Here is a 17,894-nt window from a genome sequence, read left to right as displayed (position 1 = left end):
CAGAGTCATGGTATCTTCCTTGAAGAGGATATGTTGTTTTTCTTGCGGTGAAATCACCGTAGTTTTTGCATTTTTTTTCTATGTCATTCTTCTTTCCCTTTTGTCACTCTTTTTATGCTTTTTCACCTCATCGACTAGCCTACTTTTTCTGTCTTGTGTTTTTTTTAGTCGAATGATCAAACACCATTGTCCTCCGCTGCTTACCTATTCTCATGAAGAAATCATATAGTTTTCACTCTCTTTCGGCAGTTCCGTTTGCGTTCTCTCGTGGCAGTTCTGTCCGCGTTCTCTCATGGCAGTTCTATCTGCGTTCTCTCGTGACAGTTTCGTTTGTGTTCTCTCATGGCAGTTCCGTCTGTGTTTTTTCGTGGCAGTTCTGTCTGCGTTTCGTCTGTGTTTCCTTGTGGTAGTTTCGTCTACGTTTCTTTCTGGCAGTTCCGTCTGCACTTCCTTCAGATAGCGGCAGTTCCGTCTGCGCTTCCTTCAGACTAGCGGCAGTTCCATCTGTACTTTCTTCTGGCAGTTCCGTCTGCACCCGTTTTATCAGTTTTTGTAGTTTTTTTCTCTTTATTTCATTGTTTTAAATAGGTTTCAAACTCAAATTGTCACTTGAGTTTGAGGGGGGATGTTAGAATATAATTAGGATCAATTAAGATCAATTAGTATTATTTAGTATATTTGAATATTTATTATAGGAGATTACGTCTTTATTATTTCGATTCTCTTAGCACCTATAAATACCCTTCTATATTGGATCATTCTAGACAACTTAAATAAACAACTTGAATACTCACAAATCCTTCCTCCAGTTTAATCTCTTGTTTCTAACATGGTATCAGAGAAATTTATTTCAAAAGTACCATAATAATTTCCTTATCTTATTATATAGAACTTATTACATGAGTTAATTAGAGTTGACGCCAAAAATAATTTGTAGAGTACTAATTGATCAATAAGTTAGTTAGGCAGTTACAATATCTAGTTACAATATCTAGTCAACAATGCTATTAAGTATGTGAAAATTGGTAATTATTATAGGCGAATAGTGTAGTATATAAGTAAAGTTAGTTAGTGGTAATGTATGTGATTTGTTCTTATAAAGTTTATTTTTCATCTTTTTAAAAATTAGTAAAAAAAGTTTGGACAAATTTTCTCTTTTTTTTTCTCTTTTTTTCTTATCTATTTTTTATTCAATATTTCTGTGTTCTTAATTCTCTTCACTCTCAAAACTCATCTTTTTATATGGTGCGGTAAACATAGATAAAAAAATTAAAGGAATCACAAATACTATTGAGAATTTCCTCTCGAACATTGAATAGATCTAAAATTTTCTGAGAATTCGAACCAATGGAGGACATTCCTGCCTCATTTTGTTTAATCAATATCCAAATGATAACACATCTAGTGAACTGGATCAATTAGATGCAAGTGAATCAACCTAGAAATTCAGTTAATTCAGCACTGGATCCAATAAGTCCCTACTTCCTTCATCTTGGAAAAAGCCTAGGAACTCCATTAATTGCAATAGTTCTTAGAATAAGCAACTATCATGCATGGGAGAAAGCGATGCTACGAGTGCTTAGGTCGAACAACAAAATTTAGTTCGTAGATGAATCAATCAAGAAACCAGAAAAAAATGAACAATTGTATGAAGCATGGGAGTGTTGCAACACTTGTGTGACTTCATGGATCAACCGCTCGTTGAGCCTGGAGATTGCGCAGAGTATGTTATGGATAGATTCAGCGAGAGAACTGTAGAAAGAGCTACAATACAAGTATTATCAAAGTGATATTTTTAGAATTGTAGAATTAGGAAAAGAATTGTTTGCTATGAAACAAGGAGATCTTTCAATAACTATGTATTATACAAAATTGAAAGCACTTTAGAAAGAGTTGAACAGTTTTCAACTAATTTCGGTCTGTTCTCAATGTGATGATGATGATGATTGCAAGTGTGTATTGAACATAGTTAGAGGATACAAAGTAAGATCCTGTATAGTGAGGCTCCTTAGGGGTCTGAACAAACAGTTCTCAGCTGTGAGATCTCAAGTAATGTTGAAGAAGTCATTATCTGTGGTAGACAAAATTTTTTCCTTGCTTCTACAATAAGAAAGACAGATGAATGCAAGAAAACTAACAAAAGACAAAATTTGATGGCCAATTCTAATCTTAGAGGAAGAGGCTGGAAGGTACTTAATAACGCAAAGGAAAAGTGATGTTGTATTGATGAATCAGAATTTAATTACAAGGAATTTGGAGCTATATGAGTTGAAAGTATTACTTGAAGACAAGAAAAAGAACAATGAACAATGATTGGGACTAAGAAGAATTAAGTGAAGCAAGGAAAAGGAACGCAGCAAATTCTGATCTTGCGTGAGGACCTGGGTGAGAAGAAGAATTAATTAGAATAGAACAATGAATATTATGTAACCAGAATAGGGAGGAACAGAAGACAGAATAGCACCATACCAGGCTCTAGCTATCTTGCATAATCCTTCCATTTGGTATTTATGATGCGTCTTCTCATGCTTCTACGCACGTCTGCAGAAGATGGGTCAGCAGCCACGTGTCTTTGCTCTGTAACTAACTTCCCTTTGGCAGCATGGTTTGCATTAGAGTGCTCACTCCACCCAATTCTGTTATTCTCTTTCTTACATTACCCTCTCCATTTAGACCAACCTTATCCTCAAGGTTGATAGCAAGGTATAGTCTAATCATGTCTGCAACTGGTTCCCAGGATGTCTCTGCAGTGTCTCCAATTCCCCACTGCATATGGACATGATCTTCTGGTTTTCCATGTTTGAGAATCGTCAGAACTTCTATAACTCGAGAAGGCTCAAGTATAGGACCTTTGGCAGGGAATGGATCCTCTCAATTGTTAAAAAAAATTGAGAGTGTAAAGTGTGATTTTTAACCCTCCATTGCTCTCTCTCTCATATTTATTGTTGGTCCCACTTATAAAACTAATGGTGAAAGATCACACTTTACTCCCTCAATTGTTAAAAAAAAATGGAGAGGATCCATTCCCCCTTTGGCACTAGTCTGTAGAGGCAATGGCAAGTACTGATCAGTGTTATCCCCGCGGAATCTTTTTAACACTGAAATGTGAAACACATTATGAATCTTGGCCTCTAGAGGAAGTTCTAGTCTATATGCCACCGAGCTAAGTTTCTTGATAATGCGAAATGGGCCAAAGTATCTCATACCAAACTTCTGATTTTTTTCTCAAAGCCACTGAGTGTTGGCGGTAGGGTTGTAAACGAACTAGTACCATATCATTCTCTTGAAATTCAACATCTCGACGATTTTTATCAGCAAACGTCTTCATATATTGTTGGGCACGATTGAGGTTGGCCTTAAGTTGTTCCAGCAGTGTGTCCCGCTTGGTTAGCAACTCTTGCAACGAGGATTCATCATCATGAGAGAACTCATATCTAATGAGATTTGGGGGAGCACGACCATATAAAGCCATGTAAGGAGACATTTTGATGCTTATGTGGTAAGAAGTGTTATACCAATACTGGGCCTAAGATAGAATATCAAACCATAACCTAGGATTCTCGAAACAGAAGTAACAAAGGTACATCTCCAATGTCTTGTTCAAGACCTCACTTTGCCCATCCGTTTGTGGATGGTATGCTGAGCTCATGGATAAAGTAGTGCCTTGCGACTTAAATAATCGCTGCCAAAAATGACTCATAAAGACTCGGTCCCTGTCCGAGACAATGGATCTAGGAAAGCGATGGAGTTTAACAACATTCCTGATGAATGCCTCTGCCACGGAGCAGCTATCAAAGTCATGTTTCAACGGTATAAAATGAGTAAATTTTGTCAATCTATCAATGACCACCATAATGACTGTGTACCCATGAGACTGTGGAAGAGCAGTGATGAAATCCATGCAGACAGCCTCCCAAACCTGTGATGGTATTGGGAGAGGTTGAAGCAATCCTGCAGGTAGTTGAGCCTCTGTTTTGGCGCGCTGACAAGTGGAGCAGGAAAGAACATAAGCTCTTATATCTTGTTGCATATTTGGCCAATAAAAAGCAGAACAAATTCATTCCACAGTCTTGGCAATGCCAGAATGACCTCTAATCACGCTATCATGGTATTCGTGCAAAATTACTTGCATCAATGAACTCCCTTTCGGAATTATCAACCTATTTCTCCATAATAGCACCCCATTCTGAACAGAATAGTTGGGGTCTTTCGGTGAGCCTTTCTCACAATTCCCCCGAAGCTCCCTCAGTACGTTGTCATCCTCTATTTCGCTCTTCAATGTATTAAACCATTCCGGTTTTGGGCAAGACCAAGCAGCCATGAAGCTGCGAGAAAGGGCATCAGCAGCAGTGTTCTCCTTACTAGGTTTATATTGAATCTCAAAGTCATACCCCATGAGCTTGTGTATCCACTTTTGCTGGTCAGGGGTGTAGAAGGTCTAATCTCCTAGAGTCTTTAAGCTCTACTTATCTATACGTATAATGAATTTCTTCCCCAATAAGTAATGGCGGAACTTGGCTACCGCTTCAATTACTGCATAGAATTCCCGGGCATAAGCTGACTGGTGCTATTTGTTAGTAGATAATTTCTTAGAAAAGAAGGCAATGGGGTGTTTATCTTGCAAAAGAACCACTCTAATTCCCATACTAGAAGCATCAGTTTCCACTATAAAAAGTTGATCGAAGTTGGGAAGAGCTAACACTGGTTCTGAAGTAATTGCCTTCTTTAATGACTCAAAGGCATGAGCAGCAACTGAGCTCCACTGGAAGGCATCTTGCTTTAATAAATCTGTGAGAGGAGATGCAAGAGAAGCGTAGCCTTTGATGAAGCGTCGATAGTAACCTGTTAACCCTAGAAATCCCCGACGTTGTTTGAGGTTCTCAGGTGTTGGCCAAGCTATTACGACCTGAATTTTATCCTTTTCCATGTGCACACCTTTCTCTGTGATGGTGTGGCCCAGATAGTCAATTTTGGACACAGAAAACACGCATTTTGACATCTTGGCAAAAAAGGATTCCTTTTGTAATGTTTGTAACACGATCTCCAAATGTGCTAAGTAATGAGAAGTGGAAGGGCTATAGATCAATATGTCATCGAAGAAGACAAGGACAAACTTTCTCAAGAATGGCTGAAAGATATCATTCATAAGATGTTGGAAGGTGGCTGGTGCATTTGTTAATCCAAATGACATTACTAGCCATTCGTAATGTCCTTGGTGTGTGCGGAATGCGGTCTTGTATCTATCCTCCGGCTTCACCAAAATCTGGTGATAACCTGCTCTGAGATCCAACTTTGAAAAAAATTTTGCTCTAAATAACTCATCCAAAAGTTCATCCACGGTGGGAATGGGAAAGCGATCCTTGACTGTAATATTATTCAAAGAACGGTAGTTAGTACAGAATCTCCAAGAGCCATCCTTCTTTTTTACCAAAAGGATTGGTGATGAAAAAAGGGCTACGGCTAGGCTGAATGATGCCATCCTTAAACATCTCTTGAATCATGAACTCAATTTGAGTCTTATGGTGGTGAGGGTATCGGTACGGTCTAACTCGAATTGGTGCTGCCCCCTCTACCAAGGAAATAAAATGATCATGCAATCTTTGTGGGGGAAGCCCTGTAGGTTGCTGAAATACTATTTGATACTTCTGGAGGAGTTCAGTAAAAGTAGGCCCCATGGTAGGGAAAACGGCAGGGGAGTGGCTGTATTCTGTGCAGGTTGCTGAACTTCCACTGTGAAGGCTTCCTCAATTGCATCAGTGTTGAGAAGACGTCGAATGTGGTGATACTGAGCTTGCTTCGGGGTGGGGTTCTTCTCACCATGCACTGTCACAAACTCACCATTATGCAGGAATCGAAGAAAAGAAGCATCATAGTCCACAATATGCATTTTCAGTTGCTTGAGCCAAGGAGAACCAATCACCAAGTCACCTCCAGCCACATGTAGCACAAAGACATGTGGAATAGTGACTTTGCACCCACTCATTGTGACCTCCAGAGAAGGGATATAACCCTCAACATCCATGATGCCAAAATTTCTCACTGTCACCCTCATACCAAGGGCAGGTTGCACTGGAACGTTCAAGAATTTGGCTATTCGAGGCTGGAGGAAACTATCAGAGCTGCCTCTATCCAATAGAGCTCGAACCTCCAATCCTTGAAGGAGAGCTCTAATTCGGATTGTGGATGAACCAGAGGTACCATGCATGGCATTGTAGGATAGGTGATGGTCAGTTACTTGTTGCTCAAGGGTCTGAAGGAAGGGATCTACTTCCTCTTCAATTGCAGCTTTTTGTTCCCCATCAGGGGCTTCGTCTTCTTCAAGCTGAAATAAAATGAAGTGTCTATTTGGGCATTTATGGAGAGTCGTGTATTTCTCACCGCACCAATAACACAAGCCTTTGGCCCTCTTAGCCTGAATTTCAGCTGAGGATGACCTGCGACTCGGATTCCATAGAGAAGAAGTGGAGGATCGTGGTGATGGCGCTGGTAGTAATGGAGGAGAGCCTGCACGTAGAGAAGGCTTAAGTTGAGTTAGAGCCAATGTCTGAGGGTTAACAGAGCGGAACGAGGCCGGCACCGTAGTGGTAGTCGGGTTGGGTGAGAACTTATCCTCGTATAAACGGGCCAAGCTCACGGCCCTCATCAAGGAAGGCAGGCATTGCGCCTTGACCTCGCGCCTAATATCCTGATGTAACCCGCTAATGAAACAATCCCTCAACGCATCCAGGGGCTCAATGTGGGATCGGTTAGCCAATGCCACACATTCTGCTTAATAATCGGAAACCGTCCCTCGTTGTTGGAGTTTGAAAAGAAGTTCTCTCGGTGATTCAAACAGTGAAGGACCAAACTCAATTTCAATTGATCTCTTCAATTGGGTCCAAGAACAAAAGGAGAATGTACGTTGCGTCATCTAAAACCAGGGAATTGCCATACCTGACATGTGCATTGCAGCTAGACCCACTTGTTCCTCTTCGGGAACCCGAAAGAACTCAAAATATTGATCAACAAAAAAAAATCCAAGCTAAGGCATCAGATCCGTCAAATTTGGCCAAGTCGCAGTTTACCTTCCTGGGTTGCGCAGCTCCGCGCCAAGAATGATCCCCTCTGGAGTTCGCGCCATGATGAGAACCCAAGACAACCGAGCGAGCTTGAGAAGACTCATTAGCGATTTGGGAAATGGAGGCTTGGAGAGACTCGAATTTCAGATCCGTTGCTTCCTTCAATCGAGCACGCTCAAATCTATTATCCTCCATCATCGACTCCATCATCTGGAACAGCTTCTTGATGTCGGCCTCCAAACCCTTCATTTTGGTGTTGTCTGCCATGACAATGAAAGCACCAAATGGAAGGTACTTAATAACGCAAAGGAAAAGTGATGTTGTATTGATGAATTAGAATTTAATTACAAGGAACTTGGAGCTATATGAGTTGAAAGTATTACTTGAAGACAAGAAAAAGAACAATGAACAGTGATTGGACTAAGAAGAATTAAGTGAAGCAAGGAAAAGGAACGCATCAAATTCTGATCTTGCGTGAGGACCTGGGTAAGAAGAAGAATTAATTAGAACAGAACAATGAGTATTATGTAACTAGAATAGGGAGGAACAGAAGATAGAATAGCACCATACTAGGCTTTAGCTATCTTTCATAATCCTTCCATTTGGTATTTATGATGCGTCCTCTCATGCTTCTACGCACGTCTGCAGAAAGTGGGTCAGCAGCCACGTGTTTCTGCTCTATAACTAACTTCCCTTTAGTAGCATGGTTTGCATTAGAGTGCTCACTCCCACCCAATTCTATTATTCTCTTTCTTACAGAGGCCAAGGCAGAACTGGTAGAGGCACATATGAAAAAGGGGACAGGAACTCCAAATACTATATTCATTGTGAAAAAAACAGACACATGATAGACGTCTATTTTAGGAAACATGATTTTTTTTACCAAATATGTAGAATGAAAACAGGCCTGGCATGATCAACAATGTCACATCTAATGTGAATGATGAAGACATCGGTGACACTTTCCAAAAGGATGGTAACTCAGGCTCCAGTTTATGTTTAAATTCAAGCCAAAGAAAAGCAAAGATTGACCGATTGAACTAAGTACCGTTAGATTTATTAGCAAAATTTCTAATCCTAATCTCACTTCATTTGCCATTCTTTCTTATTTTTGTTTTTCAGTGTTACATCATTCTTTTTTTCTTTTTCCCATTTCTCCATTCTTTATTTTTCTAACAAATTTAATTCTAAATAGGTATCCGATTACCCAAATCAATCCAATCTGAAATTGATAGACTTGAATTGGTTCGGGTCCAGTCACAAAAAATACACTAACATGATCTAATATGCTCTCACTTCAAAAACTCATCAAGTACAATCAAATTTACTAGCGAAATTTCTAATAAAATTTGACAGCAACAAATTTATTGTTAAATTTTTTGTTAGACTAAAACAGATGGTATAAAACTCGTCAGTAATTATTTATTGTCAATTTTTTTTTGAATTTGCCGCTAGTTACAGTTAGATTTTTTCTATAATAAATCTTACAATAATAAAAAAATAATTTTTTTATTTTTTAAAAATGTCTATATACAATGTCGTTACTATAACTTGCTATATCAGAATCAACATATATATTGAGAACCAATATTTAACTCATAATTAATGAAAATTAAATATTATTTTTAATTAAAATAATCAACTACAATGTCAAATAACAAAATAACAAATGTACAAAAAAGGAATGTCAAACAAATAAAACATAACAATATCAAACAAGTCAAAACAAAATTCTATCGACTATGTTTTTTGTTAGAGATATAACTATTAATGTTGCTTTTTCCAGTCAATTTAATTTTTTGAGATGAGTGATTTCATAACATAGTATTAGAGCTTTATATTGACTCTTATTTAAAAGGTAATGTTAAAAATATAACTATTAATATTGCCTTCTCCTATTTTCTGGCCTCCCTCCAAATACCGATGAAATTTAATTGGTTTCAAACTAGTTCATTTTATCCAACATGTATATTTCACAGGTTACTCAATTATGTACTAATGAGTAATACGTTAAATTAGTCCACAAACAATGTTTAATCACACGGTTTATTTCTAAAAATTAGTATATAATTTTTTATTTTGTTAAACATATTAATTTTCACGTCAAATTTTGATAAAAAAAATTAAAAAAATTAGTCCCTATTGTTATTTAACAATAATATGTTAGTCCCTAAAAATTTTTAAAATTTTTAAAGTAATTCCTTTAGACGAATAATTTGATGTGAGGATGATTTATCTAACTAAATAAATATTTAAAAAGTGATTTGGTAATTAAAATTTATTGAAAATTAAAATATCTTATTAAAAATTTTGTAAGAACTGATTTGGAATATTACTATAGATAGATAGCTAGACATATTATCAAGAATTTGCAATTCTTTAATAACTGTTAATAAAACAACAATTTCACATTGAATTATAATTGCATTTTCTTTAAAGGTGATTATATATATATATATATATATATATATATATATATATATATATATATATATATGTTAAAAATTAGAATTTTTCAAACACTTCTCTTTTACTTTTTCTTTTTTATTCTTTTTTGTTGTTTTCTTCATTTATTTTACTTTTCTATTTTTTATTTTATTTTATTGTCTTGTATATATGTTTTAGATTGTGTAAGTTTCTTAAAATAAAAAATTTTTATTACAAGATTCTATTTTTATTTTTGTATTGTATTATCTAATAAATTTTGTTGTTGTTTAAAAATGATGTGTTAATTGAAAAAATAAATTGAAATTATTTTTTTATTTTTTGCAATAATTTGAGAATATATATTATGATGAACAACAACGGTATTGAAGTTGATAATTTAAAACAAGATCGTGAAAAATAGTGTTGTAGTTTGATTATATTTTATTTGTGTTTGAATTATAAGTGGATTTTAATTTATCGTTTTTGCTGGGCGTTTAGCGCTAGCAACTCAGAAATGCAAGGAAGTTCTCTGCCCACTAGGGCGCTAAACGCCAAGTAGGGGTGAGTACAGGTCGGTTTGATTCGGATTCATGATAAAATTAGAACCAAACTGATCAAAATATAATTGGTTTGGTTTGGTTTGGATTTGTGTTTTTTTGTACATGTATCCGAACCAAACCAAACCGATTAAGAACGGATTGGTTCGGTTCGGGTAATTGGATACCCGATGACTTTGAAATTCATAAAAAAAAATCAAATTTTTATCTTAAAAATTCAACAAGTACAATAAACATGTAACATCAATAGAAATAATCCAAACATGTTAAACACCAAACACATAAAAAATTAAACTCATTAAAATCCAAACATATTAATAGTGAATAATCTTTGCCTAATAAAAAAGTCATATATATATTTTTTATTTTTTTATTTAATTAATATATGATCCGGTTCGCGGGTTGGTTCGGGTTCCGCACTCCTAGAACCGATACCCGAACCAATCAATAACAAAGACCATCGGTTTGATTCGGGTTGAACCCGATTACCCGTTGGTTCCAGAACCAATTTAATTGGTTCGGTTCGGATTCGGATGGGTAATCGGGTACCCGCTACCCGTGCTCACCCCTAACGCCAAGCTCGGTATTTAGCACCAGCAAGCTAGAATTAAAAGGAGACTTTCTGCCCCCTAGAGCGCTAAACGCCAAGCCTGGCGTTTAACGCCAGCTATGCGGATCAAACTTTACTAAAGGAGCATCTTTAGTTGGATTTGGCTTTTAATTATTATATTTTATTTTGGTTTAGTTATTTTTATTTACAAACAAAATTTTTTAGGTTTAGAATTTATTTTTTATTTTTTATTTTAGTTTCAAATAAAATTAGGTTAGATATAAAAGGAAAAAGATTTGGCCTTTCGGGGGATCTTCTCTCTTACGCACTTTCACATTTTCTGAATCCTAGTTTTCTCTTTGAGTCATGAGCCACTAAAACCTCCATGGTTAAGATTAGAAACTCTGTTTATTTCTATGGATTAACACTATTATCATTCTATTTTAATCAATGTATTGATTCAATTTCAAGGATTACTTTCGTTCTTCATCTTATGAATCTGGGTATATTGAAAGAATAACTCTTGTTTTATATGAATTCTTATTGATTCTTGAAAAAGTTATCTCACTTGAATACTAGCTTGAAAGTAAATTCCTCCTAAACTGCTAATTACTTGGACTTAACAGGATACGTGGCATATAATCCTCTTATATTTAGGTAATTAGGGTCTTTGTGGCTAATAAACTAGAACTGAATATAACCCTCTAATCTATATTAAGAGACTAAGAAATTGGCGGTTGGTTAGGTTAGAGGAGACTAAATCACTAAGGAATTAGGGTTTAGTCAATTACAGTTTGCCATGAAATGAATCTTGCATTATTAAAATAGTTGGTAAGAAAACTTAATCCGGAAGAATAAATAACTCCGAAACCTTAACTATCTTCTCACATACATTTCACAGCCATTCTACTTTTGCTTGTCTCGCTCTTTACTTTAGTATTTTAATGCTTTTGAACCTCAAAACACCATTTTCTTCCTGCCTGACTAAGTGATTAATTCGACTATTATTGCTCAGTTTATCAATCCTCGTGAGATCGACCCTCACTCACCTGAGGTATTACTTGGTACGACCCGGTGCACTTGTCGGTAAGTTTTGGATTGGAAAATCTGCACCAAATTTTTGGCACCGTTGTCGGGGATTGACTGTGACTGACAACTAACCGTTGTTTGATTGCTTAGATTAGGCGTTCTTAGTTTTTAACTTTTATTCAATCTTAGTTTCTGAAATTAAGTTTGGTGTCCCCTTAGTAATTTTATTTTATTTTTCCTGATTAACTTTCTTTTCATTATTTTCGAATTTAGTGGTTTATTTTCTTTGTTGATTTTCAAAATTTTTAGTGTTATTTGTGCAGTTTATCTTATTTTATTTCTTTTACACAGGATACCTCACTGAAAATTCTCTGCACTCTGACATAGAGATTTTTACCTTTTCTTTGTTTTCTATTATTTATGAGCAGGAACAGGAACAAAGAACTTCTTTTAGACTTTGATCCTGAAATTGAGAGAACCTTGGAAAGGCATTTACAGCAAGCTAGGGCTTATAAAGCTGCTGAGAACCTCAGTAACAAGTTTGATAAGAAAGTTGAAGAGTCCACTATGGAGCTCAACAATAACAACAATGCAGTTAATGTCAATGTTGTTAATCCTCCTAATATGCCTGAACAACCGAGGAAAACACTTGTCTCATACGCTGCCTCCACTCCTGATTTTTATGAGAATAGCATTGTTGTATCTCCTGTTGCTGCTAATAACTGAGCTGAAGCCTCAGTTGATCTCTTTGGTGCAGCAGCATTGCCAGTTATACGGACTCCCGTAGAAAAACCCAAACTTGTTCATATCTAATTTCCTGTAAATCTGTGACACTATGAAGAAAAATGGAGTTTATCTTAATGTCTATTCCCATTTGCTATAAGGGACCGAGCTAAATAGTGGTTTGACACTCAGCCCAAGGAGAGCTTGGACACTTGGGATAAGGTGGTTAACAGATTTCTGTCCAAGTTCTTTCTACCTCAGAGGCTGACTAAGCTGAGAATAGACGTTCAAACCTTCTGGCAGAAAGAAGGTGAGTCTCTCTATGAAGCCTGGGAGAGATACAAGTTGATACTCTGGAAGTGTCTCCTTGATATGTTCTCAGACTAGATTCAGTTGCAGATATTCTATGATGGAGTTTCTGAGACCGCCAGAATGTCTCTGGATAATTTTGCAGAGGGTCACTCCACATAAAAAAGACCCTTGAAGAAGCTATGGAGTTGATTGAGATGGTTGCCAATAACCAATATTTGTACTCTTTTGAGAGGACCATAGTGAAGAAGGGAGTTACGGTGTTGGATACCTTGGATGTTATTCTTACCCAGAACAAGGCCATGTGTCAGCAAATTAATGCTATTACACAACGTTTGAGTGGAATGCAAGTCTCAGCCTTTAATGCTCAAGATACTTCCTATGATATGAGTGATGGCTTCCCTCAAGGTGAGACTTATAACTATGGATAGTTTATTTCTGAACAAGTTAAATTCATGGGAAACTCCTCCAGAAATCCCAATAATGATCCCTATTCTAAGACATTTAATCAGAGATGGAGGAATCACCCCAACTTTAGGTGGAGAGACCAATCTTAGAGGCAACCAAACTTCAATAATTCTCAAGGCAGTTTTAATCAGAATAATTTTAACAACTGTCAGTTTCAGGCTTCTCAGCACAACAAGCACCCTCTCAACCTCAAAATACTCTTAACTTGGCTTCTATAGTTGCAGAACTCTCCAAGAATACTTATAGTTTTATGCAGAAAACTAGAGCCTCACTCAGAAACTTGGAGATACAAGTGGGTCAATTGAGCAAACAAGTACTTGAGAGGTCTTCTAACACTCTTCCTAGTGACACAGTACCTAATCCAAGAGAAGAGTGCAAGGCTATCACAGTGGTAAGTGAATTGACGACCAGAGAGGAAGCACAAGTTATTGAGGGACCAGTTGAAAAATAAGCTCCAGAGAAGACTGAGGATATGGTAGCACATGCCCCTCCAAGGCATCCGAATAACCCCTTTCCAGATGATCATGAAAAATATCCGGCACTGCCCAAGGCTCCTGAGTACAAGCCCAAGATGTCATATCCCCAGAAGCTGCAAAAGGAGACCAAGGACAAGCAATTTTCAAAGTTCTTAGAAGTCTTCAGAAAGTTGCAAATCAATATTTCTTTTGCTAAAATTTTGGAGCAAATGCCTCTCTATGTCAAGTTCATGAAGGATTTACTCTCCAAGAAGAAGACTTTAAGGGGAGATGAAACTGTAGTCCTGACCAAGAAATGCAATGCCATAATTCAGAGCAAACTGCCAAAGAAGATGCCAGATCCAAGGAGCTTTCAGATTCCATGCACTATTGGAAGCACAATCTTTGACAAAGCCCTATGTGATCTTGGTGCAAGTATCAATTTAATGCTCTTATCTGTGATGAAGAAGCTGCAAATTCAAGAGGTACAACCAACAAGAATAGCATTACAAATGGCAGACAAGTCTTTGAAACATGCACATGGAATGGTGGAGAATGTCTTGGTCAAGGTGGGGGAATTCTTCTTCCCAGTAGATTTCGTGATCCTTGAGATGGGAGAGGATGAAAATGTCTCTATCATCTTAGGAAGACCATTCCTAGCCACTGGAAGAGCTCTGATCGATGTGGAAAAGGGTGAATTTGTTTTGAGGGTGCATGAGGAGCTTTTGATCTTCAAGGTTTTTGGATCCATGCAACACTCAAGTGAAAGAAACAATTGGATGAAGAAGGATTCCACTAACCCAAATCTCAAAGGATCCATGAATGAAGTGAAGTAGAGTTTACAGCTCAAGCCTCCTTTGGTGGAAATTAATACAATCCCTCCTGACATCAAAATTAAGTTGGGTGTTGGGTGTGCATCATCTACCAAGGAGAAAGGTCCCAAGAAGAAAATACCCAAGGGATGAAAAACAAGAAGATCCCTACTGAAGATTTCTCACTAGGAGTGAAAGTGGTGTTGACTAAAAGCCTAATCTTGTCTCATACTGTGAACATGATCCTCTCTCTTAAGCATATTGAGTTAAACTATAAGAACACCGGAAAAAGATTCATAGTGAGAGATGAGGAGCTAAAGCACTATGATCAACCCTCATCTTAGCAGAGTTGATCGTCAAGCTAGTGACAGTAAAGAAGCGCTTGTTGGAAGGCAACCCAACTCTGAGTATCCTTTGATTTTGTTTTCTGTTTAATTTTTATTTATTTATGACTTTTATTCATAGTTTTCCTTGGTTTACTTATGTTTGTAGTCATGCAAAGTGTTTAGAATAGGAACAGGAGGACTCTGGAAGAGAAACAGAATACCCTGGGGAGTATTTTACTCGAGTGCTCTGGAGCTAAACACTAGGATGAGCGTTCAGCCCCAGAGATGGCACAATTATCAAGAAGCTCTCTGATGGCTGACGTTAAACGCCAGGCTAGGCGTTTAGCACTGAGGAACATGCGAATCGAGGTGAAATTACGACGATTTGGGTGCTTAATGCCAAGTTAGGCGTTTAGCACTTGAATTGGTAGCTAGGGTGTTGGCCCTAGATAGCACAAAATCCAAGGAGCACATGCCTCATAGGGTGCTAAACGCCAGGCCTCGTCCTTAATTTCAAAAAAAACTTGAGGTGGTGGCGCTAAATGTTGGAGCTGGCATTTAGCACCAGCAACGCAGAATTGAATTTGAAGAAAGAGGTTTGAACATTAAAATCGGTAAAACCAGTGGGTCTCACCCCACTTGACCGTTCAAACCACAACCCCCTACTCCCTCTTTCCCCTTGCCCACCTTCCCATCCCTATTCCATCCCCCTTTTACCAACCACCCTTCCCATCACCCTATCATATCCCAGCAATCCCACCAAATCTCTCTTCCCCATACCCCAACCGTTATCCCCTCCCCATTCCATTCAATCCCATTTTTATTTACCCCATCCTCTCCCTCATACCCGAACCCCCTCCCTACCTATATATATATATATATATATATATATATATATATATATATATATATATATATATATATATATATATATATATATATATATATACACGCTCTTTCCTATCGTTTTACCATACAACAATTTACCCAATTCACTTGCATCCAATTCCTCCCGTTTTGTTCCTTTCTTAACCGAAGACACCCCCTCTCTCCTTCCACATATTTTTTATTTATTTCACTTCTCACCACACCCTCCCCTCATACATGCATCCCCCTTCCTTGCCCGCACCTTTCTCTTTTTCACCACCTTTATCTTTCCTTTTACCCTTTATTTACTTTTTCTTGTCTTCTTCTTCTTTGCTTGGGGATGAGCAACAACTTTAAGTTTGGTGTTGGGACACTCCGCTTCTATTTCTATCATTTTTCATATGACACCAAAAACTAGAGAATCCTCTTCAAGGAAGAGAAAGGAGAAGGCTCCTGTAACCGGTCCATTTGACATTAATTGGTTTAGTTCCAAGACCCATGAGGATCAATTTAATGAGGTTGTGAGCAAAAAGAAGTGATCCCGGAGGTCTAATTTGAACTTGCAGCCGGATGAGTATCTGGAGATCTGGAAACAAATTTTGAGGAGGGGTTGGAAAGTTCTATGCAACCCTGTGACTGATGTGGGTGTTCTGATAGTCAGGTAGTTCTATGCCAATGCTTGGGTGAATTACAAGCATGTCAAGGGTGTGAACCCCGACCCAATGAACTGGCGCACTATTGTCTGAGGGAAGATCTTAGAGTTTGGTCCAGAGAGAGTGAGGGATATACTTCAGCTGTCAACATCCAGAGATCACCCTCACTCTTACACTAGGAGGGTCAATACTGATCAGAGACTGGACCTGATCCTCACTGACATATGCCTCCCCGGAGCACAGTAGAGGCGTGATTCTAAGGGGAAACCATACCAGTTGGGAAGGGATGATCTGAAGCCGGTTGCTCAGAGTGGTTGGAGTTTATTCAGTACCCCATCATTCCTACGAGTAACCGGTCCGAGGTTACTATTGACTGAGCTATAATGATTCACTGCATCATGCTAGGTAATGAGGTGGAGATGCATCGTGTGATCCTGCAGGAGTTATACAGCATAGCAGCGAAGGCCTCCACCTCTGCTAGACTAGCCTTCCCTCATCTCATCTTCCACCTGTGTGTGGCTGCTCGCGTCTGCAATGACCGAGACACCCCAATTGACGTTGATAGGCCGATCACTAGGAGGGGTATAGAGTATGCCAAAGAGCTTGGACGAGCACCGCCTCAAGAGCCAGTTCTCCTACTCAATAGGAGCAGGCTGAGAGGATATTATTTTCCTCCTCGTGATTATTGGGATCAGTTGACTACATCTATTGGGCAACTGACATCATCAGTCGATCAGCTGAGGATAGAGCATCAGGATTACTCTGCCTTCCTCCATCAGCTAGTGGAGGAACAGTAGAGCCAGGTGTGAGAGTTGGAGGAGCTAAGGCACTGGAGAGGATTCCTAGGAGGGAGCAGCCACCGGGAATGAGGTGGTTGAGTTTCATTATCTACTGCTTTACTTGTTTCCTATTTTTTAGTACTATATCTTGTTTTCTGTTATCTGTTTGAAGCCTTTGCATGATTATTAGTAGTATTTTATTGTTTTTCTAGCTTAGTTATTTAATTTGATCTTTTATGTTTATTTTGAAAAATGTCTAATGTATTGCTCACTGAGTTTGAAAAATCAAAAGAAAAAGAAAAGAAGTAGTAAAATACATGAGACTTGAGTTATATATTCTGAGTTGTTCTAGTTACTTTGATATGGTGGTATTTGACGGAGAAAAATTGTCGGTAAAGATTTTCACAAAAAATATCACGTTGCAAGTATAGTTCTAAACCAACAAATTATCCTCGGTCAATGTTTAAATTGTTTGTCATAAATACAAACCTAATAAAATTAACCGAAGTATTTAAACCTCGGGTTGTCTCTCAAGAAAATGCAGAAAAGTGTAGTTTATTATTGGTATGGGAAAGTATATTTTTGGTATTTTTGAAATAAGAAACAAGAAAGTAAAATGGCGAGAAAATAAACTAATAACTAAGAAAGTTCTTAGCAAGGAACGAGAATTAGAAGTCCTATCCTCATTATCATCGTCAATTATGATGGTAAATGTGAATTGCCTTCACTTAGTTAACCTCTAACCAATGAAGGAAGGTCAAGTGTATACAATCAACTTGAGTTCACAAGTCCTAGTCAATCCATAGTGAGAGACTAGATTTGGTGAAGCTCAAGCTAACCGACAATCGTCAATTACCAATCAACAAGAGAATTTTGATAAC

The 17,894-nt window shown here is 37.7% G+C and overlaps 2 protein-coding genes across 2 annotated transcripts; one reads left to right on the top strand and one right to left on the bottom strand.

Moving 5' to 3' along the window:
- Window positions 1-4,567: 4,567 nt before the first annotated feature.
- LOC148579297 (uncharacterized) lies at window positions 4,568-7,325 on the bottom strand. Its single transcript, XM_088489433.1, has 4 exons — window positions 7,065-7,325; window positions 6,934-7,021; window positions 5,644-6,765; window positions 4,568-5,364 (listed from the first exon to the last, which is right to left on the bottom strand). Exons 1-4 carry the CDS (start codon window positions 7,323-7,325, stop codon window positions 4,568-4,570), a joined length of 2,268 nt encoding a protein of 755 aa, XP_088345559.1.
- Window positions 7,326-12,835: 5,510 nt separating this feature from the next.
- On the top strand, window positions 12,836-14,412 carry LOC107620259 (uncharacterized). The gene is made up of 3 exons (XM_088489425.1): window positions 12,836-13,061; window positions 13,280-13,512; window positions 13,825-14,412. The coding sequence occupies exons 1-3, from the start codon at window positions 12,836-12,838 to the stop codon at window positions 14,410-14,412; spliced, it is 1,047 nt and encodes a 348-aa protein (XP_088345551.1).
- Window positions 14,413-17,894: the final 3,482 nt, after the last annotated feature.

The sequence above is a fragment of the Arachis ipaensis genome, chromosome B10 (assembly GCF_059453495.1).
Source record: "Arachis ipaensis isolate K30076 ecotype BB chromosome B10, ASM5945349v1, whole genome shotgun sequence".
NCBI lineage: Eukaryota > Viridiplantae > Streptophyta > Magnoliopsida > Fabales > Fabaceae > Arachis > Arachis ipaensis.
The sequence above is the reverse complement of the archived record's forward strand: the minus strand, read 5'-3'. Positions and strand labels throughout refer to the sequence as shown.